Genomic DNA, 19,497 nt, shown 5'->3' with positions numbered 1-19,497 from the left:
CTCATCTGCCCACCGGGCAGAGCTGAGAACATGACCTTCTCTCTCTGGCACTGAGCTTCAAAGCTCAAATTTAATGACAATCAATTTTAGGGGTGGGGCCACCATGTGCTGGCATTGGGTCAACGAGTAGGAGGGCATTGGCTGGTCATTGTGGCCTGACCCAAGGGGGAGGGGGTATGAGCGCTCGGCCTGTGGAGACAGATGAAGGAAAGCATGACGCTAGAACGCCTGAGAAGGATGCTTACTGGAGCCAGCTCCCAGGCCCGAAACCCTGACCCTCCCAGCTCTGGACGGATAGCTTCCAGCTCCCTCCTGCCTTCCAGGAAGGAAGCCCACACGAGGGAGATCCACAGCCACACACAGAGCCCCAGCACGGGCCCAGAGAACACTGTATCCCACCCAAGCTGGGAAGCAGGTGGCTGTAAGGCTAGGACACTGAGGTGTCCAGGCCCTCCTTCCCCAGCAGAATCCCCTAGCACAGGCTGCAAGCTTGCTGGGGGATCCCTTGCCCGCTTGAGCCGCCAGCGGGAAGCCAGGATGCCTTTCTCCAAGTTCCTGGATGAGGTCACTGTGCGCGTGCTAGACCCAGTGACCCTAGAGGGCTTCAGGGGTTCCCAAGGCCACAGCCAGGAGCCCTCTCCAGGTGACCACAGCTCCAGGCCAGCCCAGGAAGCCCAGGCCAGAACCACAGCTTCAGAGGAGAAGGACCTGTCTCAGAGTCCCTGGCATTCCTTGGAAGCCACAGGCATCAGGGGCCTGGGCAGCTGCGAGCAGGGAGATCCAGCACGTTTCCCCAGCCTGAGCGGGGTGAGTCCCGATCTCATGCCCCATTTCCCAGCATGAGCCTGTCTGACCCCCCTCATCATACTATTCTTTTGTGATTTGTATGAAAGAAGACCATAAACACCCCAAGCATGAATCACTAAGGTGAAAGTTTTGGCCCTGACTTCAGAGTAGCAAACTAGGTCTGGGATCTGAGGAAACCATCCTGGTTACAGTAGTAGAAGCATTGCTGGGTCGACCAAGCCTCCTCGGATCACCACAGGCTCCTAAAGATACCTTATGTACCAAGGACAGTGCTCATTCTATAGTTCTGGTCCCTTCTCTGCGGACTCAGTTAGCAAAGTACTATAGCTACCAGGACAGTCCACGGTCTAGGAAGAGGTCTACGTGCTTATTGGCTCATCCTGCTCTAAGCACCTGGATGGCCTTCCTCATTCTATATTCCTCTGTGTGCAGGGAAGGACACTGCAGAACCCACCCTCATGGCCTCCAAGTGGCCTGCCTGCAGAGCCAGTCCTGGGGTGGGACATGGGCTTCTCTGCTTCTTAGAAGTCCCTAGAGCCTCCCCCAGAGTCCACCAGGGCCAGCTGCCTGCTGTGTGACAGGATGGATCTTTCTGGGCCTCGGCTTTCCCAGCAGTGCATGTTCTCCTGATCATGCCCCCCCCATCTCCTCCATGAAGTGCTATTAGTCAGGGACCCCCACTATCCACAGCCCTGGGCTCTGTATACATTACGCCTCCACCCCTACGCCCTGCTTCTCAGGACCATCAGGCTCCGGGGGAGTTGCTGACACCCAGGCCTCTCTGGAAGGCTTTGTCCCAAGGCTCTAATTACAACCTTCGGGGTGGCACATGGAGAGAGGTTGTACCCGAGAGTCTTGGGGACCTGTTAGGCCAGGGGTGCATGGTGGGGTGGGACCAGCCTGGCTCTCAGCAGCTCCTCCAGGGAGGGAGCAGGCGACCAGCATGTGGTGGTGGGTTTTAGTCCTTCCTCTGTCCTGTCTGCATGAGTGACCACAGGTAGATAAATGAGAAGTCAGTGTAGACAGTTACAGGAAACCTCAGCTGCTACAGACTTGGGGCTGAGGCTCACTCATAACCCAGTGACTTCAAAGCCAATTTCTGTCTTTCTTTCTTTCTTTCTTTCTTTCTTTCTTTCTTTCTTTCTTTCTTTCTTTCTTTTTTTTTTAAGAACTAAAGTGTCACAAAGAAATCAAGAGACACAGAGGCAGTGACATGGTAGGGTAGGATTGTGACAATACGCTCGATATTGAGTGACCTAGAGCAAGCGACTCCTATGGGTTTGGAAAGAGCCTGTCTCTGGGTGCTAGGTGCCTCTGCAGGGCGGCTGCTTCATGCCCCCAATCTCTTACCATGTGGGAATGTGGGACGGAGTTGCTAGATCTTCCAAATTTTTCAGTAGAAGCCAAAAATATGGGTTTTAAAATGTAAACTCTTCCAATTTTTAAATGTTGGCTCAAACATTTAAAAAAAAAAAAACGAAAGAAAGAAACCTCAAACAGGCCAAATACAACATGCTAGCAGGCCAGATTTAGTCTGGTAGGCCAGTTTGCAGGCACAGGCCCCAGTGACAAATGTAATAGGGTTGCAGGGGGATCCCTGTGAGCCCATAGAGCCCAGAAAAGTCCGAGGAGGCAAGGACTACTGTACCTAAGAAGGGTGGCTCGCCCCTTCTTGGGCCAGCGCCAACCCATGCTAACTTGCTAGGCAGCCTTGGAAGGGTGTTCTCCTTGCCCCCACCAGCTGAGGTTGCCATGGGGACCCTACAGCACAGACAGAGCCTGGGGGGGGGGGGTTGCCTAGGGATGCTAGATACTGTCCTCAACTCTCCCATGACCCAGCCATGGCACAAAGGTAACTTCTCATCCTCCTAGAGACACCGACCCCTGGAATCTGCTTCTGGACACCATGGAGCCTATAGGGATTGTCCTGGCTCCTGTGACCTCAGTGGGCTACATTGACCAATGCCAGGGCATAAGTGGCACCTCCGGTCTGCCACTCCCAGATCTGCCTTTTCTGACCCTGTTCCCCAACTCCAGGTTTCCATGTCTCCATTAGTGCCTCCCTCCAGACTGTGCAGGCAGCTTCAGACCCTCTAAACCAGAGTCCCGTCCTCCCTCATCTGTACCATCTCCAAGCAGTCTGCATCCAAGAGCCTTTCCAACTCCACACGGTCCCCACCTGGCCTGACACGGGAGCTTCATGTAGACTCCTGGGGTACCGAGTGTTCCCAGCTCAGGTAGACACTGCCATTCCCCAACAGTGGGACTCAGCACCCAGCCCATGTTGATTGAATGAATGTAAGAATTTCCAGGAGCAAAATGAGATCCGTTGGGGAGAGTCCTCCCCCAAATAGCCATATAAAGACTGGCTTTCTGGAGCAGGCACCCTTTGCAGCCTAGTCCTCAGGACAGTCCCTTCCACTGGCCACCTGTCTATCACAGCATCCCCCAGGGGATTTTCCCTCCCTCCTCCCTCCCTCCCTCCCACCCACCCTCCCTCCCTTCTAATGAAGCACTGAGGCTCAGACAGGGAGAGAGAGAGCCTTGCTTGAGATGAGGCAGCTGATTAGGAAATTCCACATTTCAGTCAGTGAGGGGTGGGCTCTCCCCCTCCCTCATATGCTTAGGCTGTTTCCTCTACTCCTGTCAGGATGAAAGTGAAAGAGAAAGAGCCAAGGAAGGACAGGTGAGGATGCCCTTGGCTTGGTGCAGGCCCTCCTCCAGTCTGACTTGCTCCTCTGAAATGGCTTCAGTACTGTACCTAGGGTGTGTGTGGAGCGGGACCTGTGCATGTCTTCAGTGGGCAGAACTTCTCACAGGGTATCCAGGAGCCCAGACCTCCAGCTGCCAGAGGTGGGTTTCAGGGAGGGCCTGTGGAGGATGAGACAGATGGCTGCATTGGGTTAAAGGCACTGTCTTTCACACAGGCTGTCCTCATCCAGGTAACCTTGTGACACAGTAACCAATGCTGAGGGTCCTGCACTGCCTGAGTAGCCAGAGAAGACGTCATCAGCTGTGCAGAAGTCTGGACATAGCATCCTAGAAGTGCATAGGTCCTGAGACAAGAAACTGGGTGGCCTAGTGGCCTGTGTGGGGATAGGATGGGGTCACTGCTAGGTAGGGCCAAGTGTTCCAGTCCTCACCGAGGCACAACTACCTACCTCCTCAAAGGGACACATGGGATACAAAAGCCTTCCTTCCCTGATGACAGAGGGAGGGTACCAGTTTGAGGCAAGCCTCTGGACCTCTGTCATTCTGCACTTGTTTCATGAGAGAGTATGTTGTAGAAAATAAAGATGCAGGTGGCAGGAAGACCGGGGTCCACCCCGGTCACAGAGAACCCAGTGTGGGGCCCAGGACACGGGATTGGGGATGGGGAGGCACTTGGGGAATCACAGGCCCTGCACCTGAGAAAGAGAGGTATGTTCACAAGCAGGCTCAGGTGAATGTGCTGGCAAGCAGGGGTCCCCTGGGCCATGAATCCCAACCTCCACCTTCCTTTGTAGGTGCTTCCCCAAGTCTGAGGTTAGTGAAGGTGAGCACAGGACTTGAAATGCACTCTGACAACACCATGGCCCAGAAGAGCCAGCCTCAGGTCCCCAGTTCCTAAAAGTCCTTGCCTGGTGGCCCCTCCTCCACCAGGTCGGGCTGCCCTAGATGGCACTGGCAAAGACAGGGGCTTCTGGCTGGCTGCATCTAAGCCCAGTAGCTACCTCTATTTTCCATGCAGGGCTGCTTGTGGAGACAGGCTGTAAAGGCCAGGGGCCATGGTGTCCCATCGGCCCTGGGTCAGAGGAGGATCAAAGCCAAGGGGCAGAATCTGAAACAGCTGAGAAAAGGGCAGAGGCTCCTTCCCATTGTCTCCTTCCTCGCCCCGCCCCCACCCTAGCCACAAAGCTACCCACCACCTTCCTTGCCTCTTTCCCAGTCCCTTGGGGGATGTGGGGGGTTCCCAAACGAGCCTTCTAGAAGAGCTGAAATAGTCAATGTAAATAATTGATGCTAGCTTTTTAAAATTAAATTTTAATACATTCTTATTAATTCCAGACAAATGCCCTGGCAGGTCATTCACTGTGAGTGATTGAGGAGGCCGAAGACAGATGAGGGATGGCCCCTGCCTTTGGGTGAAAGAGGCCTCTAAGAATGGCGTCCAGACCTGAACAAGCACTGTCAGCTTGAGGTCCCGGCTTCTTGTAGATCTAGGGCCCGATGTCTGGAAGGAGCTACCGCCCTGGGCCGGGGGGAGGGGGTGTTCAGATGGCTTTCCTTAAGGTGGACCCCAGACTTGGGGTGGAAGTGTACCCCCCAGATAACCCCCTGGAGGGCCCGCTGCTCTCCTTGCGCTCCTCCCTGGTGGTAGAATCCCCGTCAGCCACCAAATGGGTGGGGAGGCTTTAGTGGATGGATGGGTAGATGAACACTTGGATTGGGGGGGTTGGTTTCATCCTGGCTGGCTCTGACCCTGCCAGTGGACGGCTCCTCCCACCCTGCGCTGGCTCGAGGAGGCCAAGACTGCTGGGTGCTGGGTGTCCTGGGGAGATCCGGGGCTCCTGCGTGGAAACTCACAGCTAGCCAGGGGAAGGCTGGAGAAGCCGTACTTCTGTGCCATAGGACCCAGGCATGCACCATCCGTGTTTATTGAGTATCTGCTATATGCTGGGACCCAATGCAGGAGATGAGCACTGTGATGGGGACTCGAAAAGGTGGGCCTGGGGCAGAGGGGCTCTGGGGGTCCTGCTGATATGCGCCAAACTCTAACTAGAGAACTCTAGTCCTGAAGGATGATTCGTAGAAGGGGGTCTGGACTCGTGCTTTTTGTAAACTTTTATTAAAGTGTGCGGGGAGGGAAGCCCACCGGGCGCCCCTGGGGTCCTTTCCCTAACCCAGCCCCTTTGCAGCCCGCCAGAGCTGCAGGGCAGCAGAGCGCCTGTCCGAGCTCCTCCCGCCTTCCCTCCTCCAGATTTCAGGAGAGGAAACTGAGTCTCGGGGAGAGCCTGGAGGCCTGCTCGGGCGCCGGGGGAAGTTGCTGGCCGAGCCTAGCCGCGGCTCCGAGGCCGGGCTGCGCCCTCGCTCGGCGGGGCGGTGGGGGAGGCGGCGTGGGGCCCGGACCGAGCGGAGCGCGCTCCCGGCGGACGCGGCGGCGGCGCCCGGCGTGAGGGTCCGGGATGGGCAGCCATCAGTCTTCCCAGGTCTGTGGCGTCGTCCCTGGGTTCAGACTCCAGCACTGCCTTTCGCGGGAGGGCGGGGGCAGCCCCGGGGCGGCTTCGGCCGGGCGCAGGAGAGCCCGTTGCGCGCAGGAAGTGCGATCCCGCTCGGGCCGCTCGCCGTCCCCGGGGTTCGCCGGAACCCGCAGGGTTAACAGGGGCTAGTGGGTCCCGGGCGCGAGGATAGACCGTCCAGCCAGAAGGGTCTCCACATCGCACGCGGGCGGGTCTGCGCCAGTGACTCGGAGCCCCGCCAGAGAACCGGGCGCGCCGGGGTTAATCCCTCGGGCCCAGGAGGGGGGGCAGGCTCCGAACCCCGAGATCGGAGGGCAGCAGGGTCCTGAGCAGAAGCAAGAGTGCCTCGCTTCCGATGCCGTTCCCCTCGAGCTGCGTGAGCGCCGGCCGGGTGCGTGGTTCCAACACTCTCCAGCGACTCGGCGCTCCTGCGCTGCCGGGCTCGGGAGGGACCGAGGGAGGGAACGGGGCAGCAGGGGTTAACGGCGGGCCGGGGAGCGGCGGGGGCCGCAGCCGCCCGAGAGTCGACGGGCACGGCGGGGCCCCTCCACTAGCGAGGCTGCTAGCCGCCCGGGCCGCTGCACCCCGCATCCCCGACCGGTCCTCGGCTCGGCCCGGGGGGCGTAACTCGGCGGCGGCCCGGGCGGGCTCACCTGTTACACAGCCGCGGCCCGGCGCGCCCACTGAGGCACGGGGGTACGGGTTGGGGCGTACACGGGGCTGCCCACGGAAAGGGCCAGCGGGGCGCCCTGCTGCGCGCTGACCCTCTCCTTTGCTCTCCGCAGGCCTCTGCCGCAGACATGGAGAAACTCAGGTGAGTGCCGCGGGCGGGCCGGGGGGTGAGGGGGAGAGGGGCCAGGGGGCGCGGCGGGGCCCGGTGGGCGCGGGGTGGGCGCGGGTGGCGGACCGGGGTGCGCGGCTGGACGCGGGGCAGCGCGCGGGGCTCGGGGCGACCACGGCAGGGGCGTCATCCCCGACCGGTCCCCAAGGCCCTCGCGCGCTCGTCCCCTGGGACCCCGGGACCCCAAGACCCCGGCGCCGCGTCCCCGCCGTTGCGCCGACAGTTGTCGGGGCCGGGGTAACGAAGTTTGCGCCGATGTCGGCGGGCGGGGATAGAGCCCGCGCGGCTTCCCAGGCCCCGCGTCTTGGAGCCATTTTGGGGGAGCCCCGCGGCCGCGGCCCGAAGCGCCCCCAAGGCCTTCCCGCGCACCCCCAAACAGAACGGGGGCCCGGGCTCCGAGGGGCCCCCGGCGCGCGCGGCAAGCGAGGGACCAACCCATTTGAATATTCGCGGCTCCGGCCGCCGTCGCCCTTACCCTCGGACAGCCCCCCCTCCCCCCCAACAGTGTTTTCCTCCCGAGCCAGGGCCCAGGCTGTGTGTGGTCACTAGGCCCGGTCCTTTGGTTCTGGGTTCGGGGCCATCGCCCCTGGCCTGATGGTCTGCTGGTCCCCTTGTCCAAAACCAAAATTGTCAATATGGAAATAACTGGGTAGCAGGCCACCAGTCCCTGAGGGGTAGGCCTGGCTGGGCTCAGGCCTGGCCCAAGGTGGGGCCTGGATCTAGGGGAGGGGCTGGGCCTTCCCAGTTGACCTTCAATACTGATGATGAGTGGTCTCAGATACCCAGGTATCTGGAGACAAGAGCAGAGATTAAAGACCTTGCACCAGCATATCCTGAGCTGGGAGGGGTCCAGCCTCTTGTGACATCAGAACAAAACCTGATGTCAGTGGGCCAAGGCCCACCTTGCATGGTCCAGGCCCAAATGGAAGCATCTAGGCCCAGAAAGCCATAGTTCCATCTATGGTCATAGCAATGACCCCAAGCCCAAGCCCAGGCCCTCCCCAGGCCAGGCCCCTCCCTGGTGCCCCTCCCTAACTGTTTTTCATCATCGTCCCCACAATGAGGGAGGGGACACTATTCAACCCAACTGGGACTGGAGAAAAATTCAGAGGTTTCCAAAAAACAGATAGACTCCCTAAACTTAATTCTCTCTCTCCCTCCCTACGCTCAGCCAAGGGTCTTGGGTGTGGTATATGTGTGAAGCCTGGGGCCTGGTCAACCTGACTGGGGACATAGGTAGGTAGATGCCCTGTCCTTAGCTGAAAGGGGAGGGCTGAGGGCAGTGGTTAGGGCCTGGGCCCTGGGACTGAATTGGATCACATGACCTTCCATATTTGGTGAGGTCTAGAAGAGGGGACTCAGTATACCTCTTGGAATTGGAGTGGGAAGTGTCCCTCCTCCCGCCCCGCCCCCCCCAATTGGGGAGGGGCCCATCTTGTCATCTGCTGGCCCTCTAGCATTGTGCTTCCCCAGCTTTCTCCAGAACATTCCTTTCCTGGTGGTATGGTTACTGAGAGCCACAGTGGGTTTCTGACTGGAGATTAAGGTTGGGCCTGATGAACCAGAGGCTAAGGGAACCCAGTCACATGGCTTCCTACAGGGTGTCACAGGATTTAGGGTCCTACAGATCTAGCTTTTAGACAAGTCCTCCTCTTCTGGGTTTCAACTTCCTCAGCTGCAGAATGAATGTCCCTACCAAGGGATGTGGGGGGGAGGGGGGAACAAGTGTCTAGTCTGGGGTCAGGAACACATCAGAGGCCCAGGTAGACTCTCCCCAGAGAGGCAGCAGCCCTCTAGACCCAGGCAAGAGGAAAGGTATCTGTCTGTGGCTGAGTGAAAGAGTCTTGGGTATCCAGACAGAAGGTGGTATGAGCTGGGTTCTGCCTCCTGGGGCAGAGAATGTGGGTTCCCAATGCCCTAGCCTGGGACTTTGGGATTAGGTTGAGTTCTGGGAGGTCCAGCCTTGGTCCCTCCCACTGCTCCCCAAGCCCCTCACCCACCCACCTCAGGCTTGAGCCTCGGTGGCTATAGCTTGAAGAATGATTTTGGTAGCAGCCTTCTGTGAGCAGACTTGAAGCCGACTCTCCCCTTCTTCACGCCTGTGCCAGACTCTCACTCCACAGCATGGTCCCTCCATGGAGCCCTCAGCAAGTTACTGCCTTTCCCAGGGTCCTCCCTGCCCAGGAAGCCTTTTCCTATACAGCTATACAGCAAGCTTTGAGGTTCTAATGACCCTCTATGTGAGGGTTTTTACGCGATCTGTGCACCAAGCCCCATCCAGGATGCTGAGACCCAGCCCAGCCATTCAAAGCAGGCACACAGGATAGGGAACAGTGAGGTCTGCCCAGGATGCTGCAGGCTAGCGACATTAGCTTCCTGAGATATTGGAAAAGGACTCTTAAGGATGCCTAAAATGGGACTCAGGATGACAGGTTAGGCAGGATACTCTCCAAGAGCACAAAGACCTCCGGGCTGAGAAAGCATTATGGGACAGAGGAGGAATGGGGAGTGGAGGTCAGGGCACTGTCCCAGACACCTGGAATGAGGTTCCTCTCCTTCCCAGTGCCACATGTGGGCACCCTGAGCACAAGATTTGGCTCTGACCTCTCTTCTACTAGCCCCAGTGCCTGGCAGACACTTGCACATAGTAGGACTGCTTGGGGCCACTGGCACATAGTAGGAGCACAACCACACTTATTGATGGCCTGGCCTCAGGGCTGCAGCCCAACATCTCCCTCTGAGTCCCTGCTCAGGTACTCCACCTCCAGCTATCTATGAAACTCAGACGCTACAGCACCGGGACGGCCCTGCATCTCAGCTGCCTGATATGTGTGGTGGCCGTGGGCCTCTCTCTGTTGCCCTATTAGGCAGCCCCCCCTCTCTGAACTGCAACTTTGCCTCTGTGCTGAGGTGCAGGGGGTACTTGACAAGCCCAAAGATCCCCTCACTGGTGACCACGCCTTCTGCCAAAGCCAGTCCTTAAAGCAGTAGAACATGGCAATCTCCAGAGAAGCAACACAGAGCCGGTGATCAACTGCACGTCTAACATGTAGAGCAGGCTTGAGGACCACACTGCCAGCCATCTTAGATCTCGAACCCCCACCCCCACCCCCACCCCAACACAGCCCCAACCTCAGAGTCACCAGGACCCTGGCTTTTGGAGTCTGTGAGGAGCTCCAAATGTGTTTCACTTGAATCCCCATCTGCCCCTTGGGGCTGGTTGGCTGTGGGAGTCACCCCAGTGAACGGCCACCCCCTTGAGCCACAGGCATCCCTGAGAGATTGGGGTCATGGTAGGCAAAGCTGCTGTGGACATCCACGGAAAGTGTCCTGTGTGTGTGTGGCAGGGGACACATGATCACAGGCCAGGAGCACCCAACGCCACTGCCCAGGTCCTTGGCAACTTCCCCCATCAGGTAGGCATGGGAGTCTCTTCTACCTGGATTCCTGTCATTTGATGTCCATCTTGGGTGGCACCTACAGGCACTTTCCCCGCGGGATCCAGTGTGGCTGTGGATTGTGAGTATTCTTTCTACAGCCAGTTCCAGCAGGTCAGCACCTTCCGCCACCGTACGCTGCTCACTGTGGTCCTTGGGTGGACAGGACATCACGGCTTTGACACTGTTGCATATCTCAAGCTGGGGAACTGGGTTGGCACTCGGGTTGGCCTCAAGTGCCAACAGGCACTCCACCTTTGAACAGAACCCAGCCTGCTCCTGCTTTCTGTTTGAAGTCTTTTGTGTGTTGCTAATGGATTTTCAGGCGCCCTGCATGGCCACCTTCTTCCTGAACTTGGTCCCCCGTGTCCTGAAGTTGGTATTATTTTCACAGGGACACCTGCTCATGCATTTGACCCACACTTTCAACTTCTCACCTTAATGCTTTCACAGAACCTTATGCAGGCCAGGCTCACTTCTATGCTGGGATGGGGGTGGGGGAGGGGGGACACATACTCAAAGCTGGCTCCAGAGAAACAAGTGGCTGTCAGGGCCACATGTACCTTATCAGAAGCCAAGGCTAAGGATGCGACCAAGACTCCAGACCCCTGCTCCCCAGGCCCCTTGTGTAGCCCCCAGCACCCCCCGCCCACCTCACCCCTAAACATCTGCCCCCACTCACTGGATCCACCCTCCCTCAAAGGTCTAGCCTTGGCCCTCTGACTTGTCACTTGGGCTTTAGTTTGCTCGTTGACCACAGGCTCAACACATTTATTAAGCACCACTGTTTACCAAGGATATTATAATCAAGGAATATATAGAAGAAAACACCCTAACCAGTTAGTGCAGACAGGAACTTACCTAAACAAGTAAAATTGACAATTACACATGCTTTGGGGACAGAAATAGGAGGGTGACCAGCATCTGTGGGGCGGGGCAGTTTTGCAAGCCCGGGAAGGTCGTCGAACAAGCCTGGGAAAGAGGCCTGAGCTCCAGGCAGGCAGGAGATAACCATGTCAGGGGCCTGGTAAGCTCTGGAGGTGGACCAGGATGTGGGTTCTGAGGACAGAGGGGACTCACTGAGCCAGATCTGCTGACCAATGCTAGGCCTGAGCTCTTGACAGATGTGATGGGGGCAGCCGTGAGGACACTTATGCTTTGGGGGTACACAGGCTTGGGTCTCCTGGCATGTGGGAATGTCTCCCCACCTCGGATCCTCTGCTCTTCATTTCTTTTCCCTCCAGCTCACCCACCCACTATCCCAACTAGCAGATCCCTCAATAAATAAGGTTTTTCAAGGCTCCTGCCTCTACGTCTAAATCTGATGCTACTAGAAGAAACCTAATTCTCACTAAGGTGTGAGTGACTACCTCCTCTTGAATTCTTCCTTCAGGGATCAGACCATTGGAAAGAGGCCTGGCACATGAAGTAGTTTTTCTTCTTTCTAGCTGTTTGTCCCTTCAGAGTTTCCTGTCCTTACAGCCTAGCTGGAACCTTGCCCTGCAAAACCTCCTTCATGGAATATATGTTGTTCTATGAGAGTGGAGCCACCATCCTAGCTTGAATGCCAGGTCTCTACCTAGTGGCTGTGTGACCTTAAGTAAATTTCTGAAGCTCTCTGATTTTCTGATAGTGGTACCTACTTTAGATAAATGGAATACATTTGAATGAACTTGGCTCTTGGGGCCATGTAGCCCCACCCACTGGGCAAATGACCTTATTCCCATAGTGAGGAGGAGGATGGAGGCAGGAGGGAGAGAGTCCAGGGTTTGTGGCAGGCTCTGTTTCAGTGTCAACCCTGGATGAGAAAACACATGCAGGACTAGAGATGGATGGCCCAGCAGCTAAGAGCATTTGTTCTTGCAAAGGACCCGAGTTTGATTCCCAGCACATACACAGCCACTCAAAACTACCCACAAGTCCAGTTCTAGGGGATCCAACACCCTCTTCTGTCCTCTAGAGCTGGCAGGCACACACATCATGCACAGACATACAAGTCAAATACTCATACACATAAAATAAATCTAAAAACTTTAAAAAGAAAGGGGAAAACAGACACAGGAATGGGACCTTCCAAGCTGTGCAGGAGCCGTCTGCTTCATACATGCCCTGCAGTGGTCCAGGTAACCCACATCCCTAGTCAGGGCACCAGGTGGCAGGAGGCCTCATGACCCTGGGGCAGAGATGGAGGGAGGCTCAGAGAGGGGGCATAGAGACCCCCTGGAAGGCCATCATGGTGGTCACAAGAGACCCATGGGCTTTTGTTTCAGATAGGGAAACTGAGGCACCCCAAAGACAGCTCCCTTCCTCATGGGGTGCCCCCTTCCAGACGCTGGCACTAACATATGCTGTCAGCACCACAGCTCTGGAGACAGCCTGTGAGAACATGCATGCACATGTATGGAGGAGCGGACCTGTGGGGGTGAGGAGGAAGGGACACCATGGAACCTGGGTGTCTGGAGGGCTCCGGGCAAGGACTGTCCACCTTGCCCAGCAGCCTATGTCCCTGACCATTCCAGACCTTGATGGCTTTATGACTACAGAGCGGAGAATGCAGGCCTCCTACAGCTGCCCCAATAGTGAATGTCCCATGGTCGTTGATAACGGGGGTGGGGTGCTGAAGGTTTGTCCTCAAGCCAGCTTGGTGCCCAGGTGAGTACAGCCCCCTGACCTGGATCCTGTGGGGTATGGCACCCAGGGGGCAGGTGACAGGTTATCTGTCCACTGTCTTCTCCTGGGAGACAGTCTGGGGGTGGGGTGGGGATGAGGGTGCCAAGCAGGAAAGACAGGAGCCCCAATAAAGCTGAGTACTGTGCATGCTCCTGGGGCCCATGTAGCCCCTCTGCTATGCCTCCACCAGGCTCCTGTCTCTACTGTACCCCCCATTATGATGCCCCCAAACACAGTGCTGCCAGCTCTCCAATGCGGTGCACCCTGGAGCTGTGCCTTCCCCTGGCTGATCCAGACCCCAGCTCCATATATCCCAGGATGGAACTCCCTCCTACCTTTGACCCCAACCCAAGCACAGCTTGGTGGCCTCCCCAACCCAGCGTGACTGCTTCAAGACTAGGTCCAGAGGCTTGGGGGGAGGGGGAGGGTTGCGGGATAGGGGGGCTGGGTTGTGGAGCACAGGAAGGGGCCCATCCTGTAGACAGGGTCAATGGGAGGGATGGGGAATGTCCAGGAATCTTCAGACATGGTTGTCTGTGAAGAGATTCCCATGTGCCCTACAGACAGGTGAGACAGAAGGATGGGGACGACTGGAATTAGAAACACCGGGGACCATGGCAGCTCGTGATATTTGCTACTGGGGATTATTGTGAGCGTGTGCACCCAGGGGAGGAGAGTGGCTGATAGGAAGCAGGCATGAGGAGCAACCTTAAAGGATGCTGGGAAAAGGGTAGCCAGCCAGCCAGATGCCAGGTGAGGGACAAGAAGGGAACAACGGGCGTTATTCAGTGCTGCAAGCCTGGCAGGGCTATGGAAACAGACAGCAGGGACAGAATACATTTCCGGCAGCAGAACGGACAGTGCCTGAAGTTCAGGGAAGGTGGTTATTGAAGTGTGAAAAGCAGCCACCCACAGGACTGCTGGAGAGAACAATCTAGAAGGAGAGGCTCACTGATTCAGGAAGGAAGCCTGTGATGGAACTGGCAGGAAGCAGGCAGGGCCCAGAGGGTTTTCCCAGGCACATAGCACAGGTGTCAGGCAGATGTGGGTAGGTGGCACATGGGGTGACATCTGTGGAGGTTCCCTTGGACGGCTTCCCATACTCCATGCTGTAGGTGAGTGGGAGAGGGAAGAGGTGCTGGGGGTAGTATAGAGACATGAGGATGATGGTGGCACTCCAGGTCAGTCCATCTTTAGGGGCTGAGTCCAGGTGGGAACCGCCTGTCCTTGGGGTGGGGGTGAGGGGGGAGCATCAGAAAAGCCTGGGGGAGGAGTTTAGGAACAGAGAAGGGGACGGCCCTGCCAGGGGTGGGACTATACCCAGCCCTGTGATTTTATAGCTGCCCTGGGCATCCAGCTCTACCAACCCCAAGGGCTCTCTAGGACACAGCTCCAGGCACATGGCTCTCTTGGCAGGGGAGGGTGGCTGGGTAGGTCTACAGCTGCCTGATAGGATGAGGTGAGGAGCCTCTTTTCTGCCGTAGCTCCTGATCTGACAGAGGATCCCTGTCGGCCTGAACTGCCTAGCCATGGAAGCTGGAGATAGAGCTGGGGCAGATAGAGCCAGGGAGAGTTGTGACCCCTAGGGGCAACCCCCTTCCAGACAACCCCTTGCTATGGCCACAGAACCACAAGTGACGGTCGGTCCCATCCCTAACACATGCCAACACAGACACGCATGTGCGCATGACCTTTCCACGGGGGTTGTTGTTTTTGTGACACCTCAGTAACCTCGATGGCAGCACAGCGGCGAGACTTATTAGCATCTAGCCTCTACACTGGGACCAGGGGTTGGGAACAGGACATCACAGAGCTGAGCCACCCAAGTCCTGCGACCTATTACAGGCCTGACCTTACCCACTCCATGTGTTTCCTCAGCTGGAAAGTGGGTAGGGTGGGGTGGGGAAGGGAGCTCAGGGGAGATGGTGGACAGGATGGGTGAGGCTCCTGTGCAGGCTGGAGTGTCCAGTCATCCATTGTCAGTGACTCACCAGCTCTTGAGGGAGGGGCAGCCACAGGTACGAAGGGTAGAGCCATCTAGTGGTGACCATTGGCTCAACAGACTCTGAAGATAGGCAGACATGTCGGTAAAGACATTCAGGTCAGGGACCCTGAGGAGCTAAGGGTAGGTTGCTATGGTTGTCCCGTGAGGTTGTGGTGTCCCAGAGCTGCCACAGGGAGGCTGGGGCAGTCCTTTGAGGTTTAGCAATGTTTCTACCATCTGGGCACAGGGTCCTCAGGGAGCTTGAGGCTCAGGAGAAGACAGGTTAGGTCATCTCCAGCATTAAGACGACTTAACAACATGAACCCAGCCCTGGGGCCATGCCTGACCCTGCTCCTGCACTGTCTGATTAGAGGATGATACCTGAGAGAGTCCATGGGGCTTAGTGGGCAGGTGATCAGACAGACCACGGCAACTGCCCACATAGTAATAAGACTGAGTGTAGGCTATCTAGGAGGCGGCATGTAGGTGAGGCCCTTCCTGAAAGCATACCCCCAGCCCTGAGGAGATGGGAAAGCCATCAGGCTCCAAGGCCAACGCAGGCTGAGACAATGGTGGCCTGAGAGGTGGGAATCTGGCTGGATGCAGTGATCAAGGCAGGGTGTGGTCTGCTTAGCCATCCAATTGCCAGAAGAGTGTGGAGTTAGGAGGCCCAGAAGGCGTAGAAGACTCTTGCATTCAAAGGTAACTAGGCTGGCAACGTGGCCATCCGGGGGAGCAGTTTTTGGCTTCTCCAGAGAGAGTTGACCAGCTGGACGATGTTCAGGTGGGGAAGAGTTAACCCGGGGCAGGCAGAGCAAGATCTTGGCAGAGGGGACATGAGAACAAAGACACCAAGATGAGAAAGCGCTTGCAGCATGTGAAGAATGACAAGCAATTTGATGTTGTTGGAGCATGACTGCTTGGGCCATGCTAGAGAGAAGGAAGGCTGCACACAGGCTTTGTGCAGGGCCTCACAGAGCAGGGCCAGAGCCACCCCTGGCCTGCTGCTGATCCCGGAGCTAGCTTGAGACTCAGGAGTGACCAAAAGCCCAGACTCAGCCCATCACTGTGTGGACCAGAAGGCAGTCACCAGGCAAACATGGGCACGAGTCCCCTGAAGGATAAGTGGCCCAGCGTAGTGAGAGAAAATCCCCAGAGGCAGGAGAGGCATAAGACAAGCATCCCAAGAAAGAGGAGGGAGGTGGGTGGGGGTGGAGTGGCATGGCTGTCGGGAGCGAGGACAGTGGCTGGTGAGTTTTAGAAAGGAACTCAGTGGAAAGGAGGACAAAAGGCTCAGGACTGGCCCCAGCTAGCTTCAGCTATGGTGTAGAGTCCTCAGATGGGAATGCGACCTTTCTTGCCTGGGCACACTAGAGAGAGCACAGGCAGCCTGGGGCTCCACAGGTGGCTGTGGCTGTCTGCATCTAAGATGAGTAGTGACAGTCCCTGCTTCGTTGCAGAGTGAGGAGGCTCTGGTCTACACCTGCTGTTTCTTCAGTGTCCTGAGCTTTCTCTACCCTCAGGACCCTTGCTGGTCCCCAGGGTCCCTCAGAAAGGAAGACAGACAGGTGCCAACAGATTCCATCCCTAAGAGAAAGGATTGTTTCCATGCCTAGGAGGGAGGAAGTGGGCTCCTTGAATGCTGGGAAGCAGCACACGTCAGAGCCCCACCCTGTCTCTTCCTGAGAGGCACCCAGTCGTCACCAGGCATCACCTGCTCTTATACGACATCCTGGCGGCTTGGTCTCAGGGCAGGCAGCCTTGATGACCAAGCCAGGGCAGTCTCTGGCCCTGCTAGAAGTGAGTGCAACCCACAGCCAGCTCGCTTCCTCCTATCGTGTCCTGAATGGTGTACGAGAGAGGAATAGACCTGTCCATATTTCAGTCCTGAGACTTACCTGGTGATCTTGGGACTGTGGCATAACCCTGAGGAGCCTTTCCTCAGGTCCGGGAGAATGTTTCCTGTATCAAATGCTACACTGACAGTTTCCCTGTGTTGCCTGGTTCAGAACAAAAGCAGACATTCAGTGGTGCTTAAGTGCCCTGTAAGTTACAGAGTCAGATCATGTATTCCCTCTCAGCCCAGACACATTCAGCCCTTCTGTGAACCTCAGTTTCCCCTTAGGTCCCAGATGTCATCTAGTGCTGAGATTCCCCAAGCTTCTGAGAGCCCTGCAGAGGGGCTGTTGACAGGAAACCTGCTGGCAAGGGGTCCAAGGAAGACACTCTGGCCACTGTTGTTAGTCTTTGCCAAGCCAGGAAGGGAGACAGCCCAGCCTGCTTCAGCCTCTGCAGCCTTTGGAGTGGCTACCTTGTGAAGGGCTGAGAACCCCCAGACCCCGACCCCTGCATCTGTCAGCTCATCGCTCGATGCCTGTGGGAACTTTTTTTCCAGTGACAAAATTTGATCCTAAGAAAAGTTTTTCCTCTATAGAAAAGATGACAAACCCAGAAAAGTATACTTTTTTTTTCAATTACCCAGCATTCCAATACCCAGACGTAACAAATGAACAATTCTTTTCTTCTGTGATGGTCTGTGCAGTGAGTTTTTTAAAATGGGAGTTCACAGCTCTTGGCACATCTGCCTTGTCCTGTGCCCTTTTTGAAAACCTGGTTTCTGGGCCAGCCAGGAGCTTCTGTGGGTGGAAGTGACCCACTTCGGTGGCTGCTTGACGATAACTCAGCCCTTAGCATGCCTGCCATGTGTCCCCTCAAGTCCGTGTGTCAGGCCTGACCAAGAAGGTTCCAGGTGGGCCATGGCCTTGTGACAGGCACACATGTGTGGCACCATCCTCCAGCAGGGCAGTGCCAGATCAGGACTGATCCTGACCTGTGTTCTTTTCTATACCCACCCACTGTCCAGCACCTGTCATCTGCAGACCCCGAAGCCTGAAGGATAGTCACGTAGCTCTCTCTATAGCAGCCAATGTGGCCTCCCTGCAGAGAGGAGCTGCCTGCCCCTTTCACCAGGAAGTTATGCACATCAGGAAGAGAGTCTGCCAGAAACCCAGACCGAGCGCAGGACAGGCGATTGACAGATCTAGAACACACGGAAGGGGAGACGTTCTCCCTACAACATACTTGGGTCTATGATACAGGATGCAGGTCTGTGGGTAGGAAGAGAAACCCCAAATTAACCCAGCTAGTGACCAAGAAACCCTTGTCCAAGGGGACTTAGTGTCACCAAATGAGCTCAGAGCTACCAGTGGGGCCATCAGAGGCACAGCTGCCCCTGAACAACCCTGCCCTCTTGTCTCTTGGCCTCAGCCCCAGGGCTGCACCCCACATGTTCTGAGCAGCTCCGTCCTCTTCGCCCACAGGCTGCACAGCCCCTGGGTGCCCTTGTGCCTCGGGCAGCCCCGAGTCCTGCCGGGCCGCCTGGCCAGGTCCTTACCCTCGCTCTGGGACAGGTAACACACCTGTTGTCTCCCCTTGTACACCCCCTCCATTCCTTGGTGTGTCTTTGTCTGTCCCAGGACTTGTGTCCCATGTCTGCGTCCAGCTTCCCAGGACAGATGGCCTCAGAAGAAGTCTCCTGGCTCACAATACCTCGTTGCTACAGTCCAGCTCCATCGTTGGGCTCCTGTGAGTGGCCAGAGAGACCTTCTAGAAGGAAAGCAGTTCCTTCAGGCCCCCTCTTGAAGCATGGGGTCAGGACTCTAATGCCTGCCCAAGGTCTTCTAGTTGGGTGAAGAGGACCTAGGCACAACAATGCAGCCACCCTCCCCTCACCAGGACACTGACCAAAAAGAAGCCACCGCCATCATCGCTCCTGGGGATTCTGGGGCTCTGGCTGTTTTCAGTTCCTCTGCCCCCTTCCCCTGCACATATGTTAAGGGGCTATCTCCATGGTTCCCCTTCACAGTTTGATGGCCTGTAACCTGTATACCAAAATAAACCTCACTCTCCCCTGAAAAGAAAGAAGAGGCTATGTCTGGGTACCAGAAAGCCCTGACCCAGCTGCTACACCTATCCAGCCATATCCCCGCCCCTTAGGAGCACAGGAGCCTACAACCCAAGCTTAGTCTCCCAGTGGCCTTGCAGCTCCACTCCCTCCCACACCATCCCATTGTGTCAGGTCTTGTATCCAGGGCAGGTACCAGCGACAGCAGTGCTCCCTGTATATGGAAAGGCCATTCTGCTTTATAGGAAACTGAGGCCCTGGGAGAGATTCAGTTAGACTGTGGGAGAATAGGACACTGGCTGGAGATGATGGCAATGCCCAAGTAACCACCAGGGTCTTCCCTGTCCAGGAGCTTCTGACCCCAGGGTACGGCCAGATGTGAGTGGGGCGGGGGGACAAGGACGAGTTGCCATGGCTCTCTCCAGGTTTCAGGGTGCAGAGGGCAGTCTGGAAGCAAGGGATATGGACTGGTGGGTGGAGCCCAAGAAGGTGCTGAGTGCAGTGGCAGTTCCGACCAGACAAAGGTCTACAGGTAGGAAGGTGCTAAATGCAAGGGAGAAGATGCCATGGGAACACCATCCGCAGTGACTGAGGATGTGTGTCTGGGTCAGGGGCCTGGGTGATGTAACCGCTGG

General features: G+C 56.7%; 1 protein-coding gene across 5 annotated transcripts in view; it reads left to right on the top strand.

Annotated features, from left to right (window-relative positions):
• Begain (brain enriched guanylate kinase associated) overlaps positions 1–19,497 on the top strand; it is a 36,189-nt gene that overhangs the window by 8,779 nt on the left and 7,913 nt on the right. For 2 of the 5 annotated variants that reach the window (XM_021179369.1, XM_029484311.1), the window contains exon 2: positions 6,812–6,840. In XM_021179369.1, coding sequence (XP_021035028.1) covers positions 6,812–6,840 — 29 coding nt within the window. Of the gene's footprint in view, positions 1–5,929; positions 5,997–6,367; positions 6,418–6,811; positions 6,841–10,230; positions 10,387–19,497 lie in introns of those variants that run through there. The other 3 variants (XM_029484310.1, XM_029484308.1, XM_029484309.1) reach the window with 3 other exon arrangements.

This window comes from Mus caroli, chromosome 12 (assembly GCF_900094665.2).
Source record: "Mus caroli chromosome 12, CAROLI_EIJ_v1.1, whole genome shotgun sequence".
Lineage (NCBI taxonomy): Eukaryota > Metazoa > Chordata > Mammalia > Rodentia > Muridae > Mus > Mus caroli.
Note: the sequence above shows the minus strand (reverse complement) of the source record. Positions and strands in the feature narration are given on the sequence as shown.